This window comes from Crinia signifera, chromosome 2 (genome assembly GCF_055691185.1).
Source record: "Crinia signifera chromosome 2, ASM5569118v1, whole genome shotgun sequence".
In the NCBI taxonomy this organism is placed as follows: domain Eukaryota; kingdom Metazoa; phylum Chordata; class Amphibia; order Anura; family Myobatrachidae; genus Crinia; species Crinia signifera.
The window spans coordinates 138405587-138430502 of record NC_139218.1 but is presented as its reverse complement, the minus strand read 5'-3'; the positions used below and the strand labels follow the sequence as shown (position 1 = coordinate 138430502).

Sequence of the window (24916 nt, the reverse complement as noted above, 5' to 3'; positions counted from 1 at the left end):
GCGGGGAGAGTGACGTCACTGCAGCCCGTTGCGGCCGGTCCTCCAGGTGGAGCCGCTCTATCCCAAGCTCGTTTTGTTGGTCCTCCGTCTGTAACCTCTGACCCCGGCGGGTAGGCCTGCGCTGTCCTGCAGAGGGGGGGAGAACGGGCTCCGGGAATGTGATCTGTGGCTGTGAACGAGGCGGGGGGTAAGCGGCTCCATGAGAGCTGTGCGTCAGGGGGAACCCGTCGAAGACGGAGCCGCAGGGGGGAAACAGCTGGAAATGACGGCAGACATGTATGGATGTACGTATTTATTGTATGGCTACATAGCAGAGTAACAGAGATGCAGGTCTGTGCGGCTGTGCTTTCATCATGTGTGGGTGCATACATGCTCCACTCCCTATACGTTTCAATGTATGTATATATATATATATATATATATATATATATATATATATATATATATATATATTTGATGGGCAAAAGACATGGCATGTGCTATGTGCAGCTATACTGCAAGTGATCTGTCAGTGGTCCGTCAGTGGTCCCTTTCCTATCTCTCTCCAAAGCACTAAAAAACGGATCTTGCTGCAGAAAATGTGCTGCTGTTAGAATAACCTTTTTAATTTGGGTTACACTGAGAAAATCCAAAGCACTAGGGTAAAATGTTGGGTGTTTTTTTCCCCCCTAGAAGCAATGGCATTAATGGTTCCAAAAGTTGTTGTTTGTAGAAGAGCAGCATGCTTTGGTGCAGTTTTTAGAAAGCTGTGTCATTTAGTGTTTGCCAAGGAAGCAATTTGGCAGCTCTTTCCTGTATATCTGTATTCATCTATGATGAGGCGACATATGGCTTTAGTTTGAATGTTTACGGAAAAGGAAATTGAAAATAAACACCAAGCGTATGCTCTTTCGTACACTTTCAGACACTATCCTAAATGAAATATTTATTCACATATCTCTCTCTCTCGACTCTTTTTTTTCTATGACAGGTGACATTTGGGCAGATGGATGTCCTGTAGCCCTTGGTGGCCCAACTGGTTCCATGTCAACAAGCAGGGAGGAAATGCAGCTTGTTGGGTTTTATGGGCCTTGAACATAAAGGAGATTCCTCACCCATGGCCTCAGCAAGGTATTAAAAAATAGCATGTTCTACAAAATGTATTTTCTAAATGCATTCACAGTGTGTTTATACAGATATCATTTTGTTTGACCACTTAAGTATCTTGTACAGTAAGTGACTATGATTGGCAGTAATCATTTCATATTTGGAATTTGAGTCTTGCAATGATGTTCAAAACCCTCTAGCACAGTATACAATGACACCCTGGGATGCATCGGGACACTTGCAAGTTGGGTGCTCAGGACCAATTCTAATTATTGGCTGGCAATCATAAAATATGTGGACAAACACCACCACATAATTAAATAAAGGGTGGCATATATAAAAAACAATTTCCGTATTTTAATAATAGTTCTCAATAAGACATTTTTGGCTATGGGGCACCTTGAAATAATTACTGATACTCTAGGGTGAAGTGATTCAAAAAAGTTTGTGAACCACCACTCTAGCCTATGGACACTGACTGACTCCCATATTGGTGTTTGTTTGGCCTTGAAAGTACCTTTAATGATTAACCTAAAGCAGTTTTCTTCCATTTTGGTAAATTTGTGGATTCCTGTCATTGTTTCTACGTTCAAGTTTTCAGATTTCCTGGTCATAGTTCCTGTAAATTCCCTGTCAGAATTTGTACTTACAATTCTGTGGTAAATACATAACATAACAAAGCTAACAAAAAACTAAAACCAGATAAAATTACCTTTTTCAGTTTTGAAGATATTTTAAGAATCAAATTTCTCTGTGACAAAGAAAGAAATAACCAAACATGGAAATACTATACCTTAACATTGTCACTTGTCCCTGTAAAACTGGAAACAAATGTGTAAGTGGAAACTTGTTCCTGTGCCTATTATCTGCAGTGTCCACTAGCAGAGTGCTATGATTCTGAGTAATGAATGAATAGATTTGTCCATTTTGGTCACAGAATCCCGGTGCAGTGTTAGAAAATTGATCTTGTGGTTGGATATTGTAGCCTAGATGTAATACAGTCACTAGGATGACAGAGCTTAGGTTGACACCTGAAGTGTTGGAAGGTTGACACAAGCATTAGGTCAACAGTCAAAAGGTCGACATGCGGGATTTCATTGTTAGAGCTGACAGGCAGTATTTCATGCCCTACCATCCACCACAGCGCGGGGGGAGAATAAAATAGTCTGCCAAGTGTAGCGTGGCACCATGCCCAAAGCATGGCGAGCGCAGCGGTACACTTTGACATTGTCCATGTCGACATTTGGGACCAAAAAAAAAAGTGAAAAACTCATGGCAAACTTTTTGCATATGAAAACCGATTTCAATACATCTGTATTTTTTTTTATTTTTGCAGAGGAAAACTAATGTGCTAATATCATGGGAAGCTGCTGCAGCTGTCGAGACGGACTCCCAGACAGTCATCCCACCAAGTTCAAAGTAAAATACTACCTTGTTTTCAGTGTTCACATGCTGCAGTGTGTGAAATGTACACTTGTTGTTTCAGGTGGTATAGCTTCATATTTATCATATAAGTAATAGACTGCATATCATTTTGTCAGCTTTTCTGTGGTATATGGCAGATTTTTCATGTTTGCTCTTGTTGCTTACTGAAACAGAATACTGTAATATTATGAAGGTCGTCATATCTTGTTACAATGATTTGTTAAAGGATTTTCCACTTTATGAAACAGGTTTTTTTTTTTTTTTTAAACTCCTGTATTACTTGTAGATTGACACCAGTACATGCGAGACATCGTACAAAACTAGTTCTGTGACAAAGTAGTGTTTAGAGTTACATTAGTATTGTGGAAAACCCCTTTAATAGACCCTACTAACAAATGAAACTGAAAATTAAGACCTACATCAAATTGGTTACAGGTCACCAATGTGGATGATGAGGGGACAGAGCTGGGTTCAGGAATTATGGAGCTGACACAGACTGATCTGGTCCTACACACTCGGAAGCGTGATGCTGTGAGATGGCCGTACCTCTGTCTTCGCCGCTATGGATATGACTCCAACCTTTTCTCTTTTGAGAGTGGGCGGCGCTGTCAAACCGGGCAGGGTATGGATTATTTTCTCTCTCTTTCAGGAGTAACTTGTTCCCAGAAATGATAGTTTCACTAATGTTATAAAAGAAATGCTTTAGAGGGCTTGAAGATTTCTAGAGAAATTTAATGAAGGACTTGCAGTGTTCTTTTGTTATCATTTGTATATATGGGGCATGCTATGCATATTTTGCTTTGCCAGCTTCTTATCCTTTATTTATATGGCACTACAAGGGATTCGCAGAGCACAATTACAGAGTACTTATAGGAGTAAGCAAAACAGTAACTTACAGTTGAATACAAAACATAAACATAACTGTGTCATCAGCGGACACTAAAATAAATATTAAGGTGGCACAAAACCATGGTGGCATCGAAGATGGTTTAAGTAAAAGAAGGAAAAGCACCTGAGGTAAGAGGGCCCTGCTCATGAGCACCTACAAACTAATGGGGAGGTGCAGACAGAGAAGAGTATGCTGGCCATACTCTAGTGCGATTTTGGCAAATTTTCACCCGATTCCGACAGATCTGGCTGAGAAACGGGGTGAAAAATGGCCAAATTGCATGTGTTTGACAACCGATTTGTGGTCCCGTGTGCATCTGAGTCTGAGATCAAACCTGCTTGACTCGGACAGCCTACCGGCAGCGGGAATGGTATTACATGCAATAAATCACATGTAAAAGGACTGCAGGCGATTCTGACACTTGGGAAGGTCTCGGGCAGCCCAAATGGGATCGGCTATGACTCCTCCCCTTGGAGAAGTCGCAGCAATGTATGGTGGCCTCTACACAGATAAAGTGTATAGTGAACATGGAACAGAGGTTTAGGCTGAGTTTGGTGAAGAAGTGGGTCTTGAGAAAGTTTTGTAGAGAGGTGAAGAATTCCACAGAAAATGAGCAGCACATTAACATTTGGTGGGAGGAAGCAATCAGTAGGTAGTAGAGGCAGCAGGAATTAGCTAAATGATTAGGATGGTTTGGAGGGTAAAGGGAGATCAGGTCAGAGATGTAAATGGGAGAGGAGGGTGTAAGGGCTTTGTAAGTGAGTGTGAGAAGCTTGAATTGGATTCTAAAAGGGAACAGAACCCAGTGAAGGGATTGTACGAGAGGGGAGGTGTATATAGGCCCTTACTCTGATTCACTTGCAGAGGTAAATTCCTTCTCAAATGGACAAAAGGTGCCCATACACGTTACAATTATTGTATACAATATCGCATCTCATCGCATCTCGGTTTTGCGATGAGATGAGATCTAGTACAAAAAGTACAAAAAGTATGTGCTGCACACACTTTTTGTACCATATCTCTTCTCATCTTATCGCAAACCCGAGATGCGATATTGTATACAATAATTGTAATGTGTATGGGCACCTTTACGTGCAGAGAGAGTTAGATTTGGGTGGGGATTTACTTCAAAGTAAAATCTATATTGTAGTGTAAAAATAAAGCAGTCAGTATTTTCCCTGCACAGAAACAAAATAACTCGCCCAAATCTAACTCTCTGCACAAGTTACATCTGCCCCCCCCCCTGCAGTGCACATGGGCCCTTATTCAGATTCGAGCGGTACGGCCCGCGTGCGGCCGTACCGCCGATGTTTTCCGTCTGCACATGCGCAGAGGTCAATCTGCGCATGTGCAGGCGAATTCGCCGCACATAAATTTACTACGCCGCAAAGGGGGCGTATAGGGGAGTGAGGGGCTTCATGCCCTCATTTCCCTATGTATACGCCCCGCGTTTCATGGGCGTTCCCATGCAAACGCGGGGCGTACGCATGCTAATGAGGGCATGACGCAACTCATGGGGGCGGAAAGCTGACGTCGCCGGATGTCAGCTTTCAGCCCCCATACAAGCTACCACACGGACGATTGTCCGTGTGGTCTCAGCTTGCGGGAGCTGCCGCGGCGTGCGGACCTGCCTTCGATGGTCGACGACCATCGAATGCAGGGGGCAGCTCCCACCATGGTGGAGGCGTAGCCTCCACCATTTTTATGCGGATCGCCAGCCGTCCGTGTACGGACGGCCGTGGCGATCCGTAGGGTGGGCGGGGATTCGTCTGGTGCGGTCGGAGCCGCATATGCGGCTCGACCGCACCAACCAGAATAAGGGCCATGGTTTTGTACATTTGAGAAGGAATTCGCCTTTACGAGTGAATTAGAATAATCCCCATAGTGTGTTTGCTGAGGAAGATGAGCCAGGCTGCAGCATTGAGGAAAGAGTGGAGGGAGATAGATTAGCATAGTCCCATAAGGAGATAACGGAGTTATTAGCATCCAGGGTGATGGTGAGATTGTGTGGGAAAATGATCAGCTCAGTCATGTTAAGAGCCGAAGTAAAGGCCCCTGTGCATCGGATGTCACACGCATGCTATTTGGGCCGACATCCCCTGATTTCTCAGCACCATCCACTGGAATCAGGTGACATCGGGCCCAAATCGCATAGTGTATGGGGACCTTAAGGGATAGCCTAGAGTAGAGAGTAGAACACTGGCTAAAACTTGCTTTTAGCTAAAAATGTCTTCTAGACAAATAGATCAGGCAGGAGTCATATCATATATGATTGGCAGTTCAGAAAACGGAGCACTGATTACTTTTTCTGGATTGTGTAATTGGGTTTTCTTTATAAATGAATACTGCCTGGGGCTGTACTTCATATGTGCACTACACCGACCACAAGGTGTCCATTCCTCTGAGTGGGAATACCAACCTCAATCCCCCTTTCCCACCATTGAAATTTGGTTAAATAAATGTAAAATACAAAAATCATACAGTATATAAAACAGAACAAATATACATAAAACTAGTTACCAGCTCGGCAAACTGACCGAACAGTAATGTCAGCACTGGCAGCTGGATGTGTCCGACTGTAGCAACACTTGAATGTCTCTATCAGGCACCATCTAGTGGCCGCTGACACGCACAGCGCTTTCATTGCCCTCATAGAGTTTTGGAGCAGCATTGGCTATTTATTACATCGTTTGTAGATCTAAAGCAGATGGTAGACATGTCATTAGAGGTTGTAGTCTAGATAACAGGGAAAATGCTGAGGTGACTAAGACTAGTGTGGCTTTGAGTAGAGATGTGAACTGGAGTTGATAGTACACCCAGAGGGGGGAGTATCAGGAGTGCAGTGTATATTGGAGCAGTGGTTCATGAGAGCAAGATTGATGGTGTAGTGAGTCTGTGGTCAGATGCAGTAGGGAGCTGCACATGGGAAATCTGAGAGGTGATTATTATGTGGAGTAGAGTTCAAGAAGTCAAAGACAGATCTAAGGGGCAAGAAAGTGAGTGTATTTGGTGAAGGCGTACATGCATTAGGGGATTTGTTTAATAGGTTGAGTAATTTTGAATTCCAATCTGCAAATTGTATGGAAGCAGTTTATTTGATGTGCAGAGTGGATATAGGCAGATCAGTCTTGCCATAAGTTTTATAACCGTTTGTAACAAGGATAGACTACTTAAATAAGTACTAATAGAAGGAGGTTGCAGTGGTCAGTATGGGAGATCAGGATGTCGGTGAGAGAGCAGGATGCACTGATTGATACGGGTGCCGGACAGGGTCCCGACAGGCATTCACCTAAAGCCGGGATCCCGACTGTCAAAACACCGACAGCGGGGTTCCTGACGGCCATCTGCTATTTTCCCCATAGAGGGAGAATAGAATAGGTGGCTCGCAGCGTGGCGAGCACAGTGAGCCTGCAGGGGGCTTAGTTGCGCTCACCATGTAGGCTGGGTCCGGCCAGTCGGGATAATGACTGTCGGGATCCCGACTGTCGGACCCCTATACCACACCCGATTGATACAGCAGCAAGAGGGAGTGAATGTGTGTTTTCTAAGATGGGAGTTCTATTGAAGATGGAATGTTGCCCATGGCAACTGATCAGATTCTACTTATTTATTTAGCATATTTTAGACGATAATAGATAGAATCTGGTTGATTGCTATGGCAACATCCCATCTTCAAAAGGAGGTTAGAATTGAGTATGACACAAATGCCGCAAACATGGGCGACTGGGGAGAACCTGATGTGACCGAGATTAGAGAAAGAAGTAGTGCACCTTGGTGGGCAGATTATTAGCTCCGCTAGGGATGTGTTGAGTTTTGCACAGCATTTGTGTGTTTATGGATGAGGGCACAGGATAAAAGGGGAAAAAAATAGGTAAGGCAGTGTTTAGTTTTTTTCCTTAGGGATGTAAGTGGAGGTCAAATGAGTGCATACATTAGAAGAGCTACACAGAGCGAAAAGCAGAGGTCTAAACACAGGGCCTTTTATTGATCCTAGTTTTTAAGCAGTAGTAAATGGGAGACCGTGCCAGAAATGGTAACATGAAAAAAAAAAACAAATCTTAAGGACTCTGCATAAAGACAACTTTCATTTATTTTCATATTTAGGCTTGGTTTCCCAAGCATGCCAGATAATGGGCACATACTCATTGGCCATGTCTAGATCTGATATAATTTATGGTTCCCATGGTCACCACACTAAGCTCCTCCTACAGATGCATTGACATTCAATAAAATGGGTAAAGGGTCATACACGGTGCGATTTCAGCCCCATTTCTAAGCGATTTGACTAGATCACTCCGGATTGTTTTGTGTGTAGGGTGCCCAGCATCAGTGATGAGAAGTCCCACGCGTCACTATTGCCTGATTACATTTATACTGCATGCAGTCAAAATCTAGTCATCGCCTGTGTTCTCTCTGTTTAGAACATGGGCAATGAAGGATTACTCGGCACACATCACTGAGCAATCTGTGCTTTACTAGATCGCTCAGCGCAAAGCTCTCATTTGTCTGTGTGTACAGGGCTTAAGGCTGATTGGCACAGAAGGAAACCAGAATCCCAAAATTGTGTTACGACTGAAAGTTGTAGGCGACCACAGGAAAACCAGTCAAGTCATGTTATTGGGGGAAAATTGGTTTAATTAAATGCTGATTCTGTTTTATTCCTGATGCAGGTACCTGTTTGCAATAGTTTTATTTCCGTTCTAATTTCTTAAACTTTTCTCCTTAGGTATCTTCGCATTTAAATGCTCACGTGCTGAGGAAATCTTCAACCTGCTGCAGGAACTAATGCAACGGAACAGCATCAGTGTTGTCGAAGAGCCGGTCATGATCACCAGGACCGGCCATCCAGCAGAAATGGATATATCTCGCACCCAGCAGACCCCTGGAGGTGAGAGAGAACGTGGTCAAATTCACTTGCCACATATACAGTATAAAGTCATTTTGAGCAACTGAATAGTGGAAATATTGAAGTTTTTAAAGACTTCTGACGAATCAATAATTACAGCATCTGGTAAAAAAAAAAAACAGCTTTACAATAAAAAAACAGTGACCAGAAAATGTAGAAACAGGATATAGTTGGATAGGCTGAAAATGCCCATCATCCTAAAATCACATTTCTAGCCCATTTTTATTAGCTGAAAAATCAAGGCAGCTAATTGGATAATCCCCATAATTGTTAAACTATTTGAGTAATAATGTCTGTATTTTAAATAATAATCCTTTACCCCCCTAAAAAAAAAAGTTGATACATTTTTTAGGGATACGGTCACTAGGTGAACTCAATTAAGGTCAACCTGCATTGGTTCGAACACCTAAAATAGGTTGACATGGCTAAGGTCGGCAGGGTTGGAAGGTTGACACAATCATTAGGTCGACATGAGTCTTTCTGTATTTTTTTTTAACTTATTTTTTTAGCCGACTTGTGCCAACAGGCGGTTATTTCATACCCTATCCAATAGGGCGTTGAAGGAGAATGTAATAGTGTGTCGAACGCAGCAAGCAGATGCGGGACACTTAGACTTGTCCATGTCGGCTATGTCGACATTCAGGACAAAAAAAGTGAAACTTAAGTAGACCTTTTGATTGTTGACCTAATTCTTGTGTCGACCTTCCAACCCTGTGGACCTTAGCCATGTCAACCTAAGCTCTTCTGACATGCAGTGCAACCAATCTATGTCGACCTTAATTGAGTGGACCCTATGACCCATACCCGGTTTGTGGATAAGCTTTGACCACACACAGCATGTTCATAGACACTTTGGGGCAGATTTATTAAGCTTGGAGAAGAGATAAACTGGAGATAAAGCGGAGAAAAGGTAAAAGGAGATAAAGCACCAGCCAATCAGCTGTGTTTGAAAAAGAGAGTTGGGAGTTGATTGGCTGGTGCATTATCTCCTTTTACCTTTTCTCTGCTTTATCTCCAGTTTATCTCTTCTCCAAGCTTAATAAATCTGCCCCAAAGTAACTATGGAGAAATATTTCCCATGTATTGTCAATACAATAACTGTAACTAGACTGCTAGAACAAAGAAGAAAAAGTAGTGTAGAGCGCCCTGAGCTTTGTAAATAATAATAATAATAATAATAAAGTTGATCAATTGGGTATCACAAAATAAAAATACATTTAATTATCAATTAAAACATATTTAGGGTAAATACACATAATATAAAATCAATTATTGCACTTATATGAGATGGCATACGGTAACCACTTGTCAGAAATAAGTAGTGTTGGATACTTAAGTGAGTCCCGCTTGTTCCAGGTGCTGCTACCTTCTTGATAGAATTGAGTGGTCCCCAAGATGGAGGGGGACAGATGGGGGGGCAAGATGGAGGGTCCAAATGGCTTGTGCTTGTAGTACTGGGTTGATCCTGCTGGAGGCCTTGGTCTCGGTTTCCACTGGTGGGCAAGATGTGTATACCTCACTGCTCGTTGCGCTCTGGCAACTTTCTCAAAGGTATATGATATACCTTTGAGAAAGTTGCCAGAGCGCAACGAAACGCGTCAGGTTAACCCTTGTCTGCACTTTGTGAATAATACTCTGGATACCCCTTGAACCAGCTACCAATTCGGCCCCCCTGGACCCAGCATTGTGCTGACCTTCTCAAACTTGGATTACAAATTTGGGACTTAACACCTGCTTACTTCTGGAGCCTCTCATCCGAGCAGTGAGGTATACACATCTTGCCCACCAGTGGAAACCGAGACCAAGGCCTCCAGCAGGATCAACCCAGTACTACAAGCACAAGCCATTTGGACCCTACATCTTGCCCCCCCATCTGTCCCCCTCCATCTTGGGGACCACTCAATTCTATCAAGAAGGTAGCAGCACCTGGAACAAGCGGGACTCACTTAAGTATCCAACACTACTTATTTCTGACAAGTGGTTACCGTATGTCATCTCATATAAGTGCAATAATTGATTTTATATTATGTGTATTTACCCTAAATATGTTTTAATTGATAATTAAATGTATTTTTATTTTGTGATACCCAATTGATCAACTTTATTATTATTATTATTATTATTTACAAAGCTCAGGGCGCTCTACACTACTTTTTCTTCTTTGTGTACCCACCTCAGGGGACTGAACCCCCCCTACGTGTGAGCAGCCACACAAAACACCCCATCTCCCCAGCGCCTTTCTTCACCTGGTGGTGAATCAAAATTTTCTTCTAGACTGCTAGAACAGTGACATCTGCAGGCTGTAAAGGTACAGGCGGTCTCGTGAGCTCCAATGTAGAACAATGATTTTTATTTTTTTTGCATACTCAACTGCTATCTGCAGGTGAAGCACTTCCTGTTGGATTCTTTTCTTGCTTCCTTGAGGTTTCAATTCAAGGTTAAGTAAATGTACTAATGTGTGGGTTTTTAGAAGTCGAGATTATGACCTTTATCCTTTATCAAGCACCTTCATCTAGAAGATAATGGCTAGAAAATGATTGGTTCCACTTCTACAAACCTGCACTTTATTAAATATACCCCTTATTTTGCATATTGCGTATACTAAAAAAAAATTGATTGGCACACACAAACCATAAATTACAGCTGAAGGAAATGCACAAATGTCTCTATTTCCATAATACATAGGTAGATTTCCATTTAAAATAAAATGGAAACTTACATGTATGCACATTTTCCTGTCCCCTTTGAATGACTAGGTCTTGCATGCATAGAATTAATTATGGGTTTTCATTTTGATCTCTAATGTGCGTATTTATGTATTTTTTTTTTTTAAGTCTATTAATAATATTACTTTCAAAGGGACACTTGTGTAAAAGAGTTCAATTTAATTATTGGTTTGATTTGCATGATGAGCATCATTTACAACAGTGTTTGAAAAGGTATGTGTGACTCACTTACTGCTGTGTTTTCTCATTTAGTAAGTCTGGTGGACACTGTACCAGGGGTTGTAGGTTAGGACTGCTGGAGCTGGCACTTAAAGACATATTTCAATTCTGGGTACTTGTTTCCTAGCGCGGCGCCCACGATTTTCATTCGTATGGCATCTAATGCATTGTACATTGTACCATATAGCCGCATGCGATGCGATTTAAGCACCCTATACAATTTTTTTATTGTATAAGCACCCTAATGTGTGCTTACAATGTTAAATGCACCCCCACGTCACCCCCACTATCAACGCCAACCCGAAGCGTGGCGAGGGGTGGCGGTACGCGTCCTCCGACCTTTTCATACCCCCACTATCCACGTTGGCGTGGAGTTGATTGTATATAGTGTGGCGAGCGGCTGCGTATTACTTTACATGTATTCCGCATCCCCTCGCGGGGCTCGCCACGCTTCAGGCTCGGTGGCTCGCTTCGCTCGCCACACTATCTACACTCAACTCCACGCCGACGTGGATAATGGGGGTATGAAAAGGTTGGAGGAAGCGTACCGCCGCCCCTCACGGGCTCACTGCGCTCGCCATGCTTCGGGTTGGCGTTGATAGTACGGATGGCGTGGGGGTGCTTTTAACATTGTCAGCACCCCTTACGGTGCTTATACAATTAATAATCTTAAAGGGGGCCCATTTAACATTGAAAACACCCATTAGGGTGCTTATACAATTTTAAATCGTATACCATTGTATATGTCATACATTACGATGGTATACGATTTAAAATTGTGTAACATCACATCGCATACCATTGTGGTATGCGATGCGATGGGCGCCGTGCTAGGAAACAAATACTCAATTCTGAGCTACTTCTCTCTGGGCAGCGTTTTTGCTGCAGGTCCACTGCTGGAATGGAAACTGGTTTTACTCCAAATTGTTCCTAGTTTGGAAGCTCATTCTGGCCGATCATTAATCTTTGCTCCAGGTTGTGGGTGGATTATTTTCAAGTGAAATCTCTGATCAGCATGGAGGTTGCCATACTGAGACTAACAACTTGGTGGCGTCCGGTACGCATACCTTCACTTTCCAATTTGGTCAGGTCATTCTCCGTTTCAAAGTTGTATCTGATCACAATTAATTCCAGGCCCTACCATTCTGTATAGCCATGGCTCATGTCTTTTCACAAAAATCATGATGGTGAGCATACTGCACAAAGATGGTGTCATGATCATGCCTTATTTAGACAATCTGCTTGTGAATATTGATTTTAGCTTCACTGTTACAAAAGCTTCTAAATTGCATGGTTCAAGTACTTAATTTCAAGAAGTCTCACCCAATCCCTTGTCAGTGCCTTCAGTTTCTGGGGGTTATCTTGGATAACCTGTCTCCAGCAAGTTTTCAGAGCACAGGCCCTAAAGAACTTTGTTAGGCCGGTTCGGTCGGTGCCTCATTTGTCAATCTTGTTGTGCATGAAGTTGTTGGATATGAGGGTGTCCACCTTCGAGACCTTTCCGTATACCAGGTTCAGTAAGAAAATCACCTCATTTGTATGTGATACTTAGCATCCCTCTTATCTGTTTTTCTCGTTTTGTCCAATAGCGCTTGTCAATCTCTCTCTCCTGGTGTCTGGTTTATGTTCATGGATGATTTTTGTTCACTCCAGAATGGGTAATTGTGCCTAATAACATGATTCTCAAAGGATAGGGTTATATCTTCGGCTCTCAGGATTTGGTCACCATCAGAGATGGCTCTACTAATCAATGCCCTGGAGTCCTCTTTCGAGCCCTCTTGGGTGCCCAGTCTGTCCTGGATGTGCAATACATATTCAGTCGGACAGCGCTACAGCTGTGGCATATGTAAATGATCAGGGAAGCATAAAGTATGCTGCAGCAATTTTAACCCAAATTCTTTCCTGGGCAGGGATCTTTTTAGTTTTCACACTCTTATGCTGGCCACACATCAGACCAACTTTCCTCCAACCATCCAACTAGTTGGTTGGTTGGACTGAAAATCTGGTACTGGATGGTAGCAAAGGAAATTAAGCCATTTGCTCACAAACCCAGGAGAATGGACAAAAACATTCAGTGAAATTATTTACAACAAACAGATACAACTACAGTACATTGTCTGAGTGACAGGTGTTGTCCATTTTCCGATTTGGGAAACAAATGACTTAATTACAAATTACATTTGCTCCCATCCAGTACCAGATTTTTATTCCATCCAACCAACTAGTTGGATGGTTGGAGGAAAGTTGGTCTGATGTGTGGCCAGCATAAGTGTTCAAAGAAAATTGGGAAGCAGACTTCTACTGGGCGACTGTTCTCTCAACCCAGAGGTCTATCAAAAGTGAGTTCATAAGAGGGGCATTTTGCAGGACTTGACACAACTTCATGGTTTCACAGTTTTGTATGAGATCCAGGAACATATTGGCCCTTGCAGTGGCTGCCATGACAGTTCATACATGTTTCCAATGATTCCAATATTGCTTTGGGTACTCAAGTGCATCCAATATTAATGGTTGATGGTAATCCTAGTGGCTCCAGACTGGCCATGCCAGTAGGTCCCAGATGGCATATTTCACTTTGTACAGACCTGCTATAGCAATGGCTGTTTCTACACAAGGACCTTCCTTTAATGGCCTGGCTTTTGATTTGGAGTGGAAAACCCTGAACCTTAATAAAGGTGCTCTAGGATGAGAAATAATACTTCCCCTGGTGGATATCAAGACCAATCTGTTTCCTCCTGAGGGTTTCTCAATAAAGGCTTTTGAAACCGAGCTGTTAGAAGCTAAAGAGTTTGAAAGCTCTACATTTCGTGGTGTGACCAGAGAAGCGGTCATGCCTCCCAATTTTGTTTCTCTTGTTTATTGGCCTTTTCTTTGGGGGATTTGGGGGCCAGGTTAAAGCTGTATTCCCTTAAAGTACAGATTTCAGCCCTGTCCATTTATTTTTGCAGCATATTCAGCTGCTGTTTTGTTCTACAGTAGAACTGTGGGATCTTAAGCCTGTCAAACATGTTTGAGCTGTTAGCTAGTCTCCCTTATAGCTATTTTGGGGCAGATGTATTAATGTGCCCCTAAAGATTGTAATATAATGGGTCCCGTTTCTCCTGCATAACGAGGAGAAGCGAGCACCCATTACAGCCTTATGTATTAACCTCCCCCTTGCTTATAAGGAAAGCCGTTATGTACTGCGTCCACTGCTCTCCTTATCGGCCCCTGCAGCACTGTGCCTGTGCATTTAAAAAAAAAAAACCTTCTCTCCCCTGGCTAGCTCACTGGGCATGCGCAAGATCTCAATATCACTAGATCTCGAGCACAGCCAGGAGCAAGTAGCAGGTGTAGCGTTGTCCCTGCAGTGGGAATAGGATAACACTAGCCCTGGGCTGGCTAAATGGCTGGGGCGGCTAATGGGCGATGTATGCCTAGGAGGCTGGTCATACGCCTGAGCCATAAACGCCTGGGGGGGATTGAAAAGGACAGCCGCGACAAGCGTCAATTGGTGGGCTGTCCCTAGCGGACGTTGGTTGCGCTGATAGTACATTAAAAAAGTACCCCCCCCCCAGTTAACCAGTGTTAACCCTTTGAGTGCCAAGTGAATTTGTCAAATTAGGTGTGATAATTAACAAGCAAACATTTTTATTCATCAAAATGACCTGTAATGTATACCTTTTTATATAGGAATTGTAATATATTTTTTTTTTCTACACAACATTATTTATTTGAATTTATATAACAAATGTGAGCGGCGCTGACACTTTTAGCAGATATTTTGAACATCTCACAGAGATGTTAGCACTCAAAGGGTTAAGTGCAGCAAATGCACTTAACACTGGTTAATACATCTGTCTTTTTGTCTTGCAAACTGCCTTTTCTCTGATTACATGACAAAGGAGCTCCATTTGGCTTCTACAATCCAGCCAAAAGTTGTTTTGGCTATTCACGTAAACCAGGATAGTCCCTTTCTGTCTTTTCCTCCTTCTGCGAGTCCAGCATCATCTTGCTTTGCTAGATGTAGTTCAAGCTCTATGGATTTACTTGGACAGGACTTCTTTTGTTCTCTATACAGATTTCCTTCTTGTTCTTTACAATTCATACATACGTAGCTACAAAGAAGACCATTGTGCATTAGATCCAGTCATCACTCAAGCCTATTCTAGTGCAGGGCAAACATATCCAGAATGGGCATTGGCACATTCCACTATGGCGGTGACAACCTCCTGGGCAGCGTGACGCGTATTTCTGCTGGACGGGTCTACTGTGATGCTACTTGGTCATATGTCATCACATTTGCTAATTTTTCATGGTTTTTCCTTCTGCAACACCCATTTTGGGCACAACATTTTCCGGTCAGGCAGCCTGAGCGTTCCTTTCCCTTGGAGCAGCTGTTGAACGTCCCATGGTCCAGTGTCCTACCTGCCTTGCTGAAAAAGAAAAGAGGATTTTTGGTCACTTACCGTTGATCCTTTTTTCTAAACCATGCTGTGGGACTCTGCATTCCCTCTCTTACTCTCTGTAGTGCCGGGTTTTTAGTTCTTAACCCCACTGGTTTTGTTTAATTGTTCTAACTTTTAAACTGGGTCACAGGTACTCCCTTACCAGAATCTCTTTAAAGTAGTACTGGCATTTAGGGGTAGAAGCTTAAAATTAAAGCTCCAGCTGTCCAAATTTAAAACACCTGGTCAAGTGTCCAACAGGCTATTTCAGAGAAAAGGATTCAACAGTAAGTGACCAAAAATCCTCATGTTCATGATGCCACCAGCCCTTGGCATACAGCTTTATGCAGTTTCCCTTTGTACTTGAAACACACAGGGATGATAATGTACAACAAAGCTGGGGATAGGTCCTTTATGCCACTTATTAGCTGTTCAAAAAAGAAATTAAATTTTGAAGGGGTAAAATGCTCCAGTAGTATGTACTTAGTTGTATCATTTTATATGTAAATTAATTGGATTTCCTTTTCTTTTTGGTTAATCTCTTCATACAAGCTTTAGGATATTCTGGTTTTCCCAATGGGTTCCACAATTTTCCTCGTGATGGACCATCCTACCCATCAGTACGTCACCCATCAATGGGAAACCTTAGGCACACTCCTGTTGGGGAGGAATCTACACATGGCTTGATGACGCCTGATGACCAGGTACCTAGTGAGCATAATGCACTATGCAAATATTTACTGTGTTACAATACAGTATGTGTACTTTTTCTAAATTTGTTTTCCCCGTACTTGTTTAGTTTTACATCGGCCGATATATTGTATGTGATATCTGCCGATTTATATCGGCTGATCCGATTTTTTTACCTGTTCATAACCCTACTATCCACTACGTATGGAGTTGATTTTATATAGTGTGGCAAGCAGACGTGGATTACTGCGCTCGCCACACTTTATAAAATCAACTCCATGCGTAGTGGATAGTGGGGTTATGAACCGGTAAAAATTTGCATCGGATCGGCCGATATCGCATCCGATATATCGGCCGGTGTGAAACTAAACGAGTACCATTTTCCCTAACAATTTAATTATCTGCGGATGTTTTTTCCCCTTTTTCGCTTTTGGAGAACCTCATGTATGCTCAACTGAAGCAGCAGGTTGATCACTTTCTGCAAATTGCCTTGACATTCAGAGGCCTATTTATTAATGCCACCATTTTTGGTTGTCAAACTTATAGCTCCTATTCACAATGAGAGAAGGTTGTGAAGTCTTTCTAGCATAGCACATCTGATAAGAGGCTGTCCCTCTTCATCACTGTGATGAGTAAGCGCTACTGAAATTTTCAGGGGGGGGGGTGTGTGCAAATTTTATATCTGACAGCAAAGCTGTCAGATATCTGGGTGGTGACTGTGCCTTGCCGGCTGTTTCTGGAACTTGAATTGCAAAGTGCATTAGTACTGCAACAAGCACAACTTTTAACTTAATATTTATTAAGGTGAAGTAATAGCATTAAGTATCTCGGTACAATGGCACCTGTCAAAAGGTGATATATTAGACAGCAAGTGAACACTCAGTTCATAAAGTTGATGTGTTGGAAGCTGGAAAAATTGAACGAAGGATTTTAAAAAGATGACAAGTGAAAAAGGTCATTTATGTAGGGGTGATTCTGGCCGAAGTTTTTAAGGGGCAGTTATTTTAAAGGCAAAAAGTTGTTTTCCTTTTTAAACACCAGGTAGACTTTCAGTAAACTGGCCACTGCGGTGTAGGGTACTGGATTTATAACCTAGCCAATTAAGTGGTGAATAATCAATGTTATTCAGATCATATGTTTCATGTATCTTTTCTTATCATTCTCAGTCTCATACCTATGTGAATACTGGCAGTGGGGAAGACGAAATGCGAGGCCGGCATTGCATGCACTCCTTGCCTGAGGCACATGCATCATACCATGATCCACCGAGGCACATGCTTGGCCCAGGGTGTTCCATGGAAGAGCGAAATCCCCAGGTCTATTTACAGCCTGGGGAAGTGAAGTTTGTGCTTGGCCCAGCACCAGCCTACAGGCGACTGCCTCTGAGAGGAGATAGCTTCTGTCGACACCACAGGGACTGTGAGGGGCATGTCTGTGCTGGAGAGCGAGAGCCTTTGCCACCACATAACAATAATAACGAGTGCACAGATCAGTGGGGTTCACACAAGTGTGCCTATGAGAACATTAATGGCTTGGTGCCTCCAGGAAGCATTGCTCTTCGTAGAGGCACTGCCAGCAGGGGCATCAAATTGTCGGCAGAAGGTCTGCCATACAACAGCTGCTCACACCGCAGGACGGCAATGTTACATTATGAGAATCTACCCCCACTACCCCCTGTTTGGGAATGCCAGTCCTTACACCATGATGAAGAGGATGAGGATGATGAAGAGGAGGAGGATTCTACTGATGCCATGACACCATCTCTTAATGGGTACCATGATGATCCTGTGCAGAATTACATGAATGCTGACAGCGCTACTGCGTGTGGTGGGTACCACCACCATCGTCCAGACTGCCAGCCACGTAGAGGTTGCCCAACCAATGTGTTCAACTTTGATTTCCGACGGCCACACTCAGAGCAGAGGCAACTCAACTATATCCAGGTGGAACTGGATGGTAAGAATGAAGGCAAAGGGAGGCAGATTCCTCAAATCACCTGTACCCCTGCTTCAAATCACCAAGCTCGTCGTGCGGACTCTTATGCTGTCATTGACCTTAAAAAAACAGCTGCTATGTCCAGCCTACAGAGAGCTATGCCCCGGGACGATGGCACCTCAAGAAAAACCAGACATAACAGCACAGACCTTCCCCTGTAAGCTTCTTGTTCTAACCCTGTGTTTTTCTCTGTTTTACAAAAGCCATTTCTGCGGCTCTTATCATGGCTTTTCTTTGTTTCTCATTTGCGACGACTCCTTGTACTCTTGCCTCTCCACATTTGTTTATGGTCTTCTGCGGCGCAAACATTCTTGCATTGCATAGAATGTGAAGGCTAGCTTTTCAAGTGGATAAACAATTAGTGACAGCCGCAGAGAATGCAGCTATGGCCAGCTAAATGCTTGACTGAAAGCTAAGGCCGTAATGGCATCTTGCTGGAAACGCTCAGTGTGAAAATACTTTTTTTTTATTTTTTTTGTTATTTATTTTGATCTTTTATTAGTTACTTTTGTAGATTGCATTTGCTGATTAATTTATTTAACTTATTTTTACTTCTATTTATTTTTGTAAACATTCCATGCCATATTGTGCCCTAAGGAATCATTTCGCAGTTCTGCATCAGAGCAGAGGCTTATGGTCATTTCTATTGACCAACGCACATTACTGATTTTGAACCTTGGACCTCTTGTGAAACCACCAGGACATAAGCACGTGTTATGAAGTAATGTACATACCCCTTTACTGCATTATTTTTTTTTTATTTGCAGAATCTAGGTTGTGTGTCGGTGCTAATATTGAAAAATGATGGGCCTTTAAAATATAATAATAATAAAAATATATATATATATTACAATATATGAGGGAACGCTTTCTGATACTGAAGGGTATTTATGGGAATTAAATGAGACCATGGGTGAAATTTTTATAGGATGAGAGATTTGGTGAGAAATCTCCAGTTTTTTTTAAAGAGGCAATCATTTACACTGCAAAATCAAACTGGTTTAGCAGTGTAAATGATTGCCGCTTTAAAAAACCTTGAGATTTCTTACCAAATCTCTCATCCTATTATATCTCACCCCATATTTTAATCCAGGCCTGTGCAACCTGTAGCTCTCCATGTGTGTTGAAACTACATGCTCCAGCTTGCTCTGCCACTGGCACTTGTAGTTTCACAGCAGGCCAGTTTTATACGTTTACTTGAATGAAAAGTGCCAAATATTTTAACATGTGCCATTATAGATAAAGATAATAAATTATAAATTGAAAACACACACTGTTACTAGGTTTAGGCAGGTGTGGGAAAAATGGTGCAAAGTAAGTGGTTTCAAAGTGTTGGTAGGAAAGGTAAATAAACAGAAGAAAAATATACAGTAAATAAATTTGGTGTGACCACACTTTTGCCTTCTAAACAGCAGCAATTGTTGTAGGTACACTTTCACATCGTTTTTGTAGGAACTTGACATTGAGATTGTTCCAAACATCTTTGGGAACTAACCACAGTTCTTCTATGGATGTAGGCTTGCTCAAATCCTTCTGTCTCCATGTAGTCCCAGACAGACATGATGATGAGATCGGGGCTCTGTGGCGGCCATATCTTCACTTCCAGGACTCCTTGGTTTCCTTTAGACTATAGATCGTTCTTAATGACCGTGGCTGTATGTTTAGGGTCATTATCTTGCTGCACAATAAATTAAGAGCCAGCCATACACCTCCCTGGTGCTATTGCATGATGGATACCTGCCTGAATTCTCCGCATTAAGGACAACATTAATCCAGACCAAATTCCCCAACTCCATTTGATGAAATGCAGCCCCAAATGTGCACGGAAACTCCACCATGCTGTCTTCTGTTGTAACCAAATCTTTAAAATTTTGGTTCATCAGTCCAAAACACCAGCTGACATTTTTTTGCACCCCAGTTCCTGTGTTTTTGTGCATAGTTGAATCACTTGGCCTTGTTTAAATGTCAAAGGTACAGGGTTTTTTTTTTTTTTGCTGCAATTCTATCATGAAGACCACTTCTGGGTAGACTTCTCCAAAACTGGGTCCCACTGGTTTCTGCCAGTTCTGAGTTATTAGCACTGCTGGATATCTTCCAATTACAAAGGGAAGTAAGCATCATGTATTTCGTCGGATGCACTTTTTTTTGGGTTGACCATGGTGTGTATGATCTTCAGCATTGCTCATTTCTTTCTGCTTGTTCAATAAGGCTTGAACAGCACACAAACCCTAGTCTGCTTTGAAATCTTTTTCTGGGAGAGACCCTGCTGATGCAGTATAACTACTTTGTGTCTAGTTCAGTGGTTCTCAAACTCGTTTTCCAGGTAACCTGACAGGTGCACTCGTTACTTTAGTGTAATTGGTTAATTATACACCTGACTATATTCCTACAAAATCCCTGACTTTGTGCAAGTGTACCTAAAACTTGATGCGGTTTTGAAAGCAGAGTGACCATACCAAATACTGATTTGATGTAGATTATTCTACTATTTTTCCACACCTGCCTAAAACTGCACAGTACTATATATAAATGTGTGTGATATATATGTCTGATAATATATTGTTAATATCAGTCCTCATTGTTTACGTTCCGAACTGTACAACCGCACAAATGGAGTGTGTGGCCAGTGGAGTTCTTGGTGAGAAATCACTGGAAATTATGGTAGTACTATAGTTTACACTTACACCTTGTAAGCACTTTGTGCAAAAGGGAATTCATTCAAACTAGGATTTATTTCATAGGAGAGTAGGACACCTAATATATAGTATAATAAAAAAAAAAAAAAAAAAACTTAGACAATTAACTTGTGGTAGGTTGTCTAAAATATGTCTTAAAAGTACTAGGGGACAAGAAGACATGCGGCACTGGCAAATGCTCATCCATACTTTTCTTGTAATCTTGAAAGGATTTTTTTTTTTTTTTGGTAGCGCCATGACTAAACTTGTCAACATGCACTTGTAGTCAAATTATAGGGGGGCACTAAATAAATTATATGTATGTATATGTTGATTGATAAGTAACCCCATCATTACCATACTATGGTTAAAACTTTAAAATTGTAAGTTTACAACAATTTTTTTTTCCTATGGTGCATCTTCATTTTTTTTTTTTTTTTATTAACTTTTTTTTTGTGGACTATTGAGATTGTAGTATATCAGAGGTGGCAGACGCTGCTACATTTATTTGTCTAAACTGTACTAACCATTCTGGTAGTATGTATCTGTGAAAAAACCCATTGTCACACATATCGGCGTAGATCACCATTTTGTTACTTGTATGTAAAATGGTCTGTTGCTGATTGTTTACACTGATGTCAAAAGACAGTTTGTATCCTGTTACACTTCTAATTTCTTACTGTGTTTACAAGTTCCAAATCCAATTATTTCCACGACTGACTTTTATGAAAGGTTGAATTTTTGATCTCTTTATTATATTATACGATATATATACTTTTAACAAGTTCACCAGTGCAAGCAAAATTGATGTGTTCATCCAGGTATGGTAATTTTACAAGTGTATTCTTCCATTATAAATGTTACAAACAGAATGGTTTCACCCTGCTGATGTCGTGTACCACGTCTGGCAATCTGCACTTTAACAGGAGCTGTAGCACCGTAGATTATATAAAAAGGGGGGAAAAGTTGTAGCTTCAAGTAGGACTTGTTTGGCAACTTATAAATGTGAAAGCTAATGCAGTACTTATAAATTAATGTGACATAACACTTAATTATGTGTGCTGTGAGCAGCTGTTAATCTCCATATTGTAATTGTTTCCACTATGGGATTAAATGGGTGTAAGAGTCTCTTCCTACTGATGCACAGTATTTGTTGCACTTTACACCTGACCTATCTGAGCCTTTATTGTTTAAGTAGGAGCAAGCTGTGACCGCCTATTAAACCAGGAGCTTTATTTTAGCAACTAGAGAGCCTCTGGTTGTATCCCCCTAAATTAAATCATTCGGCGATACAGGTTGAACAGAATGCAATTACATAGATGCGATTTACCTGTAATTTGAAACACTATACTCATTAGTTAGAGAATCTTACAATTGCCTCTTGTGTGTCATGTGTTCAGGTGTGGAAAAGAAAAGCCGTTTTTATCCATGTTTTGTTGTTCTGTCATTTGTATTGAGGGAAGGACATTGGAATACTTAATATATGGTTATTGGTTATGTCTGGGTTAAAAGCTTTAAAAACCTATTGGGTTGTATAGATGGAGCAGGAGCTTTTACTATTTGGGCTATTTCTGTTCCACTTTGTCCTAAATACACGTTTTCTTTATTGAGGTAGTATAACCTTGTTATGTGCAATTTATTTTCTTTCAGTTTTATCTAGTGATGTGGTTAAACATGTTTTCAGACAGACCTAACTACTGTGCTCACCATATTCTAATACATATATTAGGTGAATGGCATTGTAACTAAAGAGTCCTGTAGAATGTACAGAGGCAACATGATTTCCATCCACACTATAAGCTAAATAAACTGGGACATGAAAAGGAATGTATAAGATTCTAAATAGATGGGTTTTGGTGAAAGCCTAACAAACAGGGTTGGAGAGGTGCCCCACTTATTGTGCAAAACCTATGAAGCAAGCACAAGAATGTGCTCCAACATCAAATGTTTTTGGTTTGTGAGTGGCTTGTGAATCTGAAGAAATTTATTTCTCTAGTGTTTACGTTAATGCAATATTGTACATTCATATTCTCTAAAATGTGTATCATTTTCCTTAATTTTTTTTTTTCTAAATTCTATTCCAATCACGTGTGTGAATTAATGGCCCACTGGGCATTCCCAGATAAATTATGTGACTCTGTTGTACCTATCTGTGGTTGTGTGTTTTAAATATTGAATATTTCTGACACAGGTAGAGAAAAGATTCTTAAACTCTTCCTGTTGCAATTCCATTTCAGGCTCAATGTGGAACTTTTTCCATTCCATACCTCTTTATATTCCATCTATGAAGTTATTAATGCAAAATAAAACTGACCAGTCATTTGAAACTGGAGAAAGCTAATGTCTTAATGTGCACTTGGAGTGTATAAAGAATAAAGAAATGCAGAAATAATACTTTGTTGAATCATTTACTGCGTTTGATTTAATGTTTTTTTTTTATTACTAAAATGCCTAACAAAACGCCATGCCACAAGCATACAAGCAGATGGATATGGCGCTACATAGATAATCAAGAATATATATTTGCAGTGTTACAGTAAATTTTGCATCTGCTCAGCAAGGCCAAAAAGAAATGCACAATTGAAATCCATAAATTATTGAACTGTGGTACAGGAAACGGTTGAAGTGAGGGCTTAGTGGTGCGTACACACTGATAGATTTAGCAAATGATCCAATCTCATTAACGATTTCCTCAGAACTCCTGGACAAACGATTTGGTGTCCATTAGTAAACTATTGTATAAACGATTACGCATAAACAATTGACCTTTAACGAAGGATGGAGGGCAGTGGGAGCCAGTCAATCAGCTTTACCAAATCGTTCATCGTGCATATACATGAAACAATTGGTACACATCGCACATGCAGAAAAGATTTCAGTGACTGTTTGGGAATGCCCAGATCTTTTACCAAATCTATCCGTGTGTACCCACCTTAAGTCTCTGGAGATCCCCAATATAAATGAGTGGAATAAACTCTGTATGCCTGAGTACCTCTAAAGTAAAAAGGTTCAAGTAGCCCTTAGCTGTACACTTTCTAGAGAGAATGAATTACACCAAACCTGGAACAGCTATGGGAGTTATTATACTGGGTGCCCGTGCTATAAACTCTGTGGCTATCCTGATGAGTTGAAGAGTCTGTCTAACTGCTCTCCGACTCTACTAGTAAACTGAGTATTAAAAGGTTGGAGGCACAAAGTGATAGTTCACAATCCATTGGGGAAATTAATTACTCCTGATGGTGGGGGTGTCGGCAAATAAATGTGAAGGAGTAAGCCGAAAAATGTTTAAGAAATTGTATGTGTTGCCCAAGTGGATGATAGATCACAGCAACAAGCAGAGCATGGGGTTGGAAATCCTGATAGAAAAATGTGACTGACATAAAGAAGAAATAAGCTCATGAGTTTTAATAATAATTGGGGAATGGTACCAGGCCACTTACAGTGTGTGCCAGCATCTTGAGGACCATCTTTAATGTGCTTCTTTTCAATCCATGACATTTATGAAATACTTTCCAAAAGATAGCTCCTTACACAAATTCAGTTGGTGAAGTAGTAGTGTACATCCAGAGCTTGGAGAATCAACCACCTGATGTATGGCCTTCATTACATAATGACATATACTATCTGTATTTTTGAGACCTGGGGGGACATTTTTCTCACAAGCTGTAATGCGACAAATTTTGATTTTTGGGTGATAGTTCTTTTAACACTTGAAATTTGGAGCAAAATTTTACGTAGTGTTTAGGACTGCTATTCTGTCAGGATACGGTCAGTTGGTCTACAGCATGTTTGTCTACAAGCATTTTGTCGACATGGTTCTAGGTTGACATGGGTCTACAGGGGCAAACGCAGGATTTTCGGAAGGGGGTTTCCAGAGG

General features: G+C 41.4%; 1 protein-coding gene across 2 annotated transcripts; it reads left to right on the top strand.

Annotated features, from left to right (window-relative positions):
* Positions 1-23432, top strand: FRS3 (fibroblast growth factor receptor substrate 3). Of its 2 annotated transcripts, none has more exons than XM_083172958.1 (7): positions 1-110; positions 971-1110; positions 2423-2505; positions 2947-3133; positions 8127-8288; positions 16231-16382; positions 17535-23432. In XM_083172958.1, exons 3-7 carry the CDS (start codon positions 2446-2448, stop codon positions 18522-18524), a joined length of 1551 nt encoding a protein of 516 aa, XP_083029084.1. In that variant the 5' UTR covers positions 1-110; positions 971-1110; positions 2423-2445; the 3' UTR covers positions 18525-23432. The 2 variants fall into 2 exon arrangements, with proteins under 2 accessions (XP_083029084.1, XP_083029083.1); XM_083172957.1 differs by lacking the exon at positions 1-110 and adding an exon at positions 117-284.
* Positions 23433-24916: the final 1484 nt, after the last annotated feature.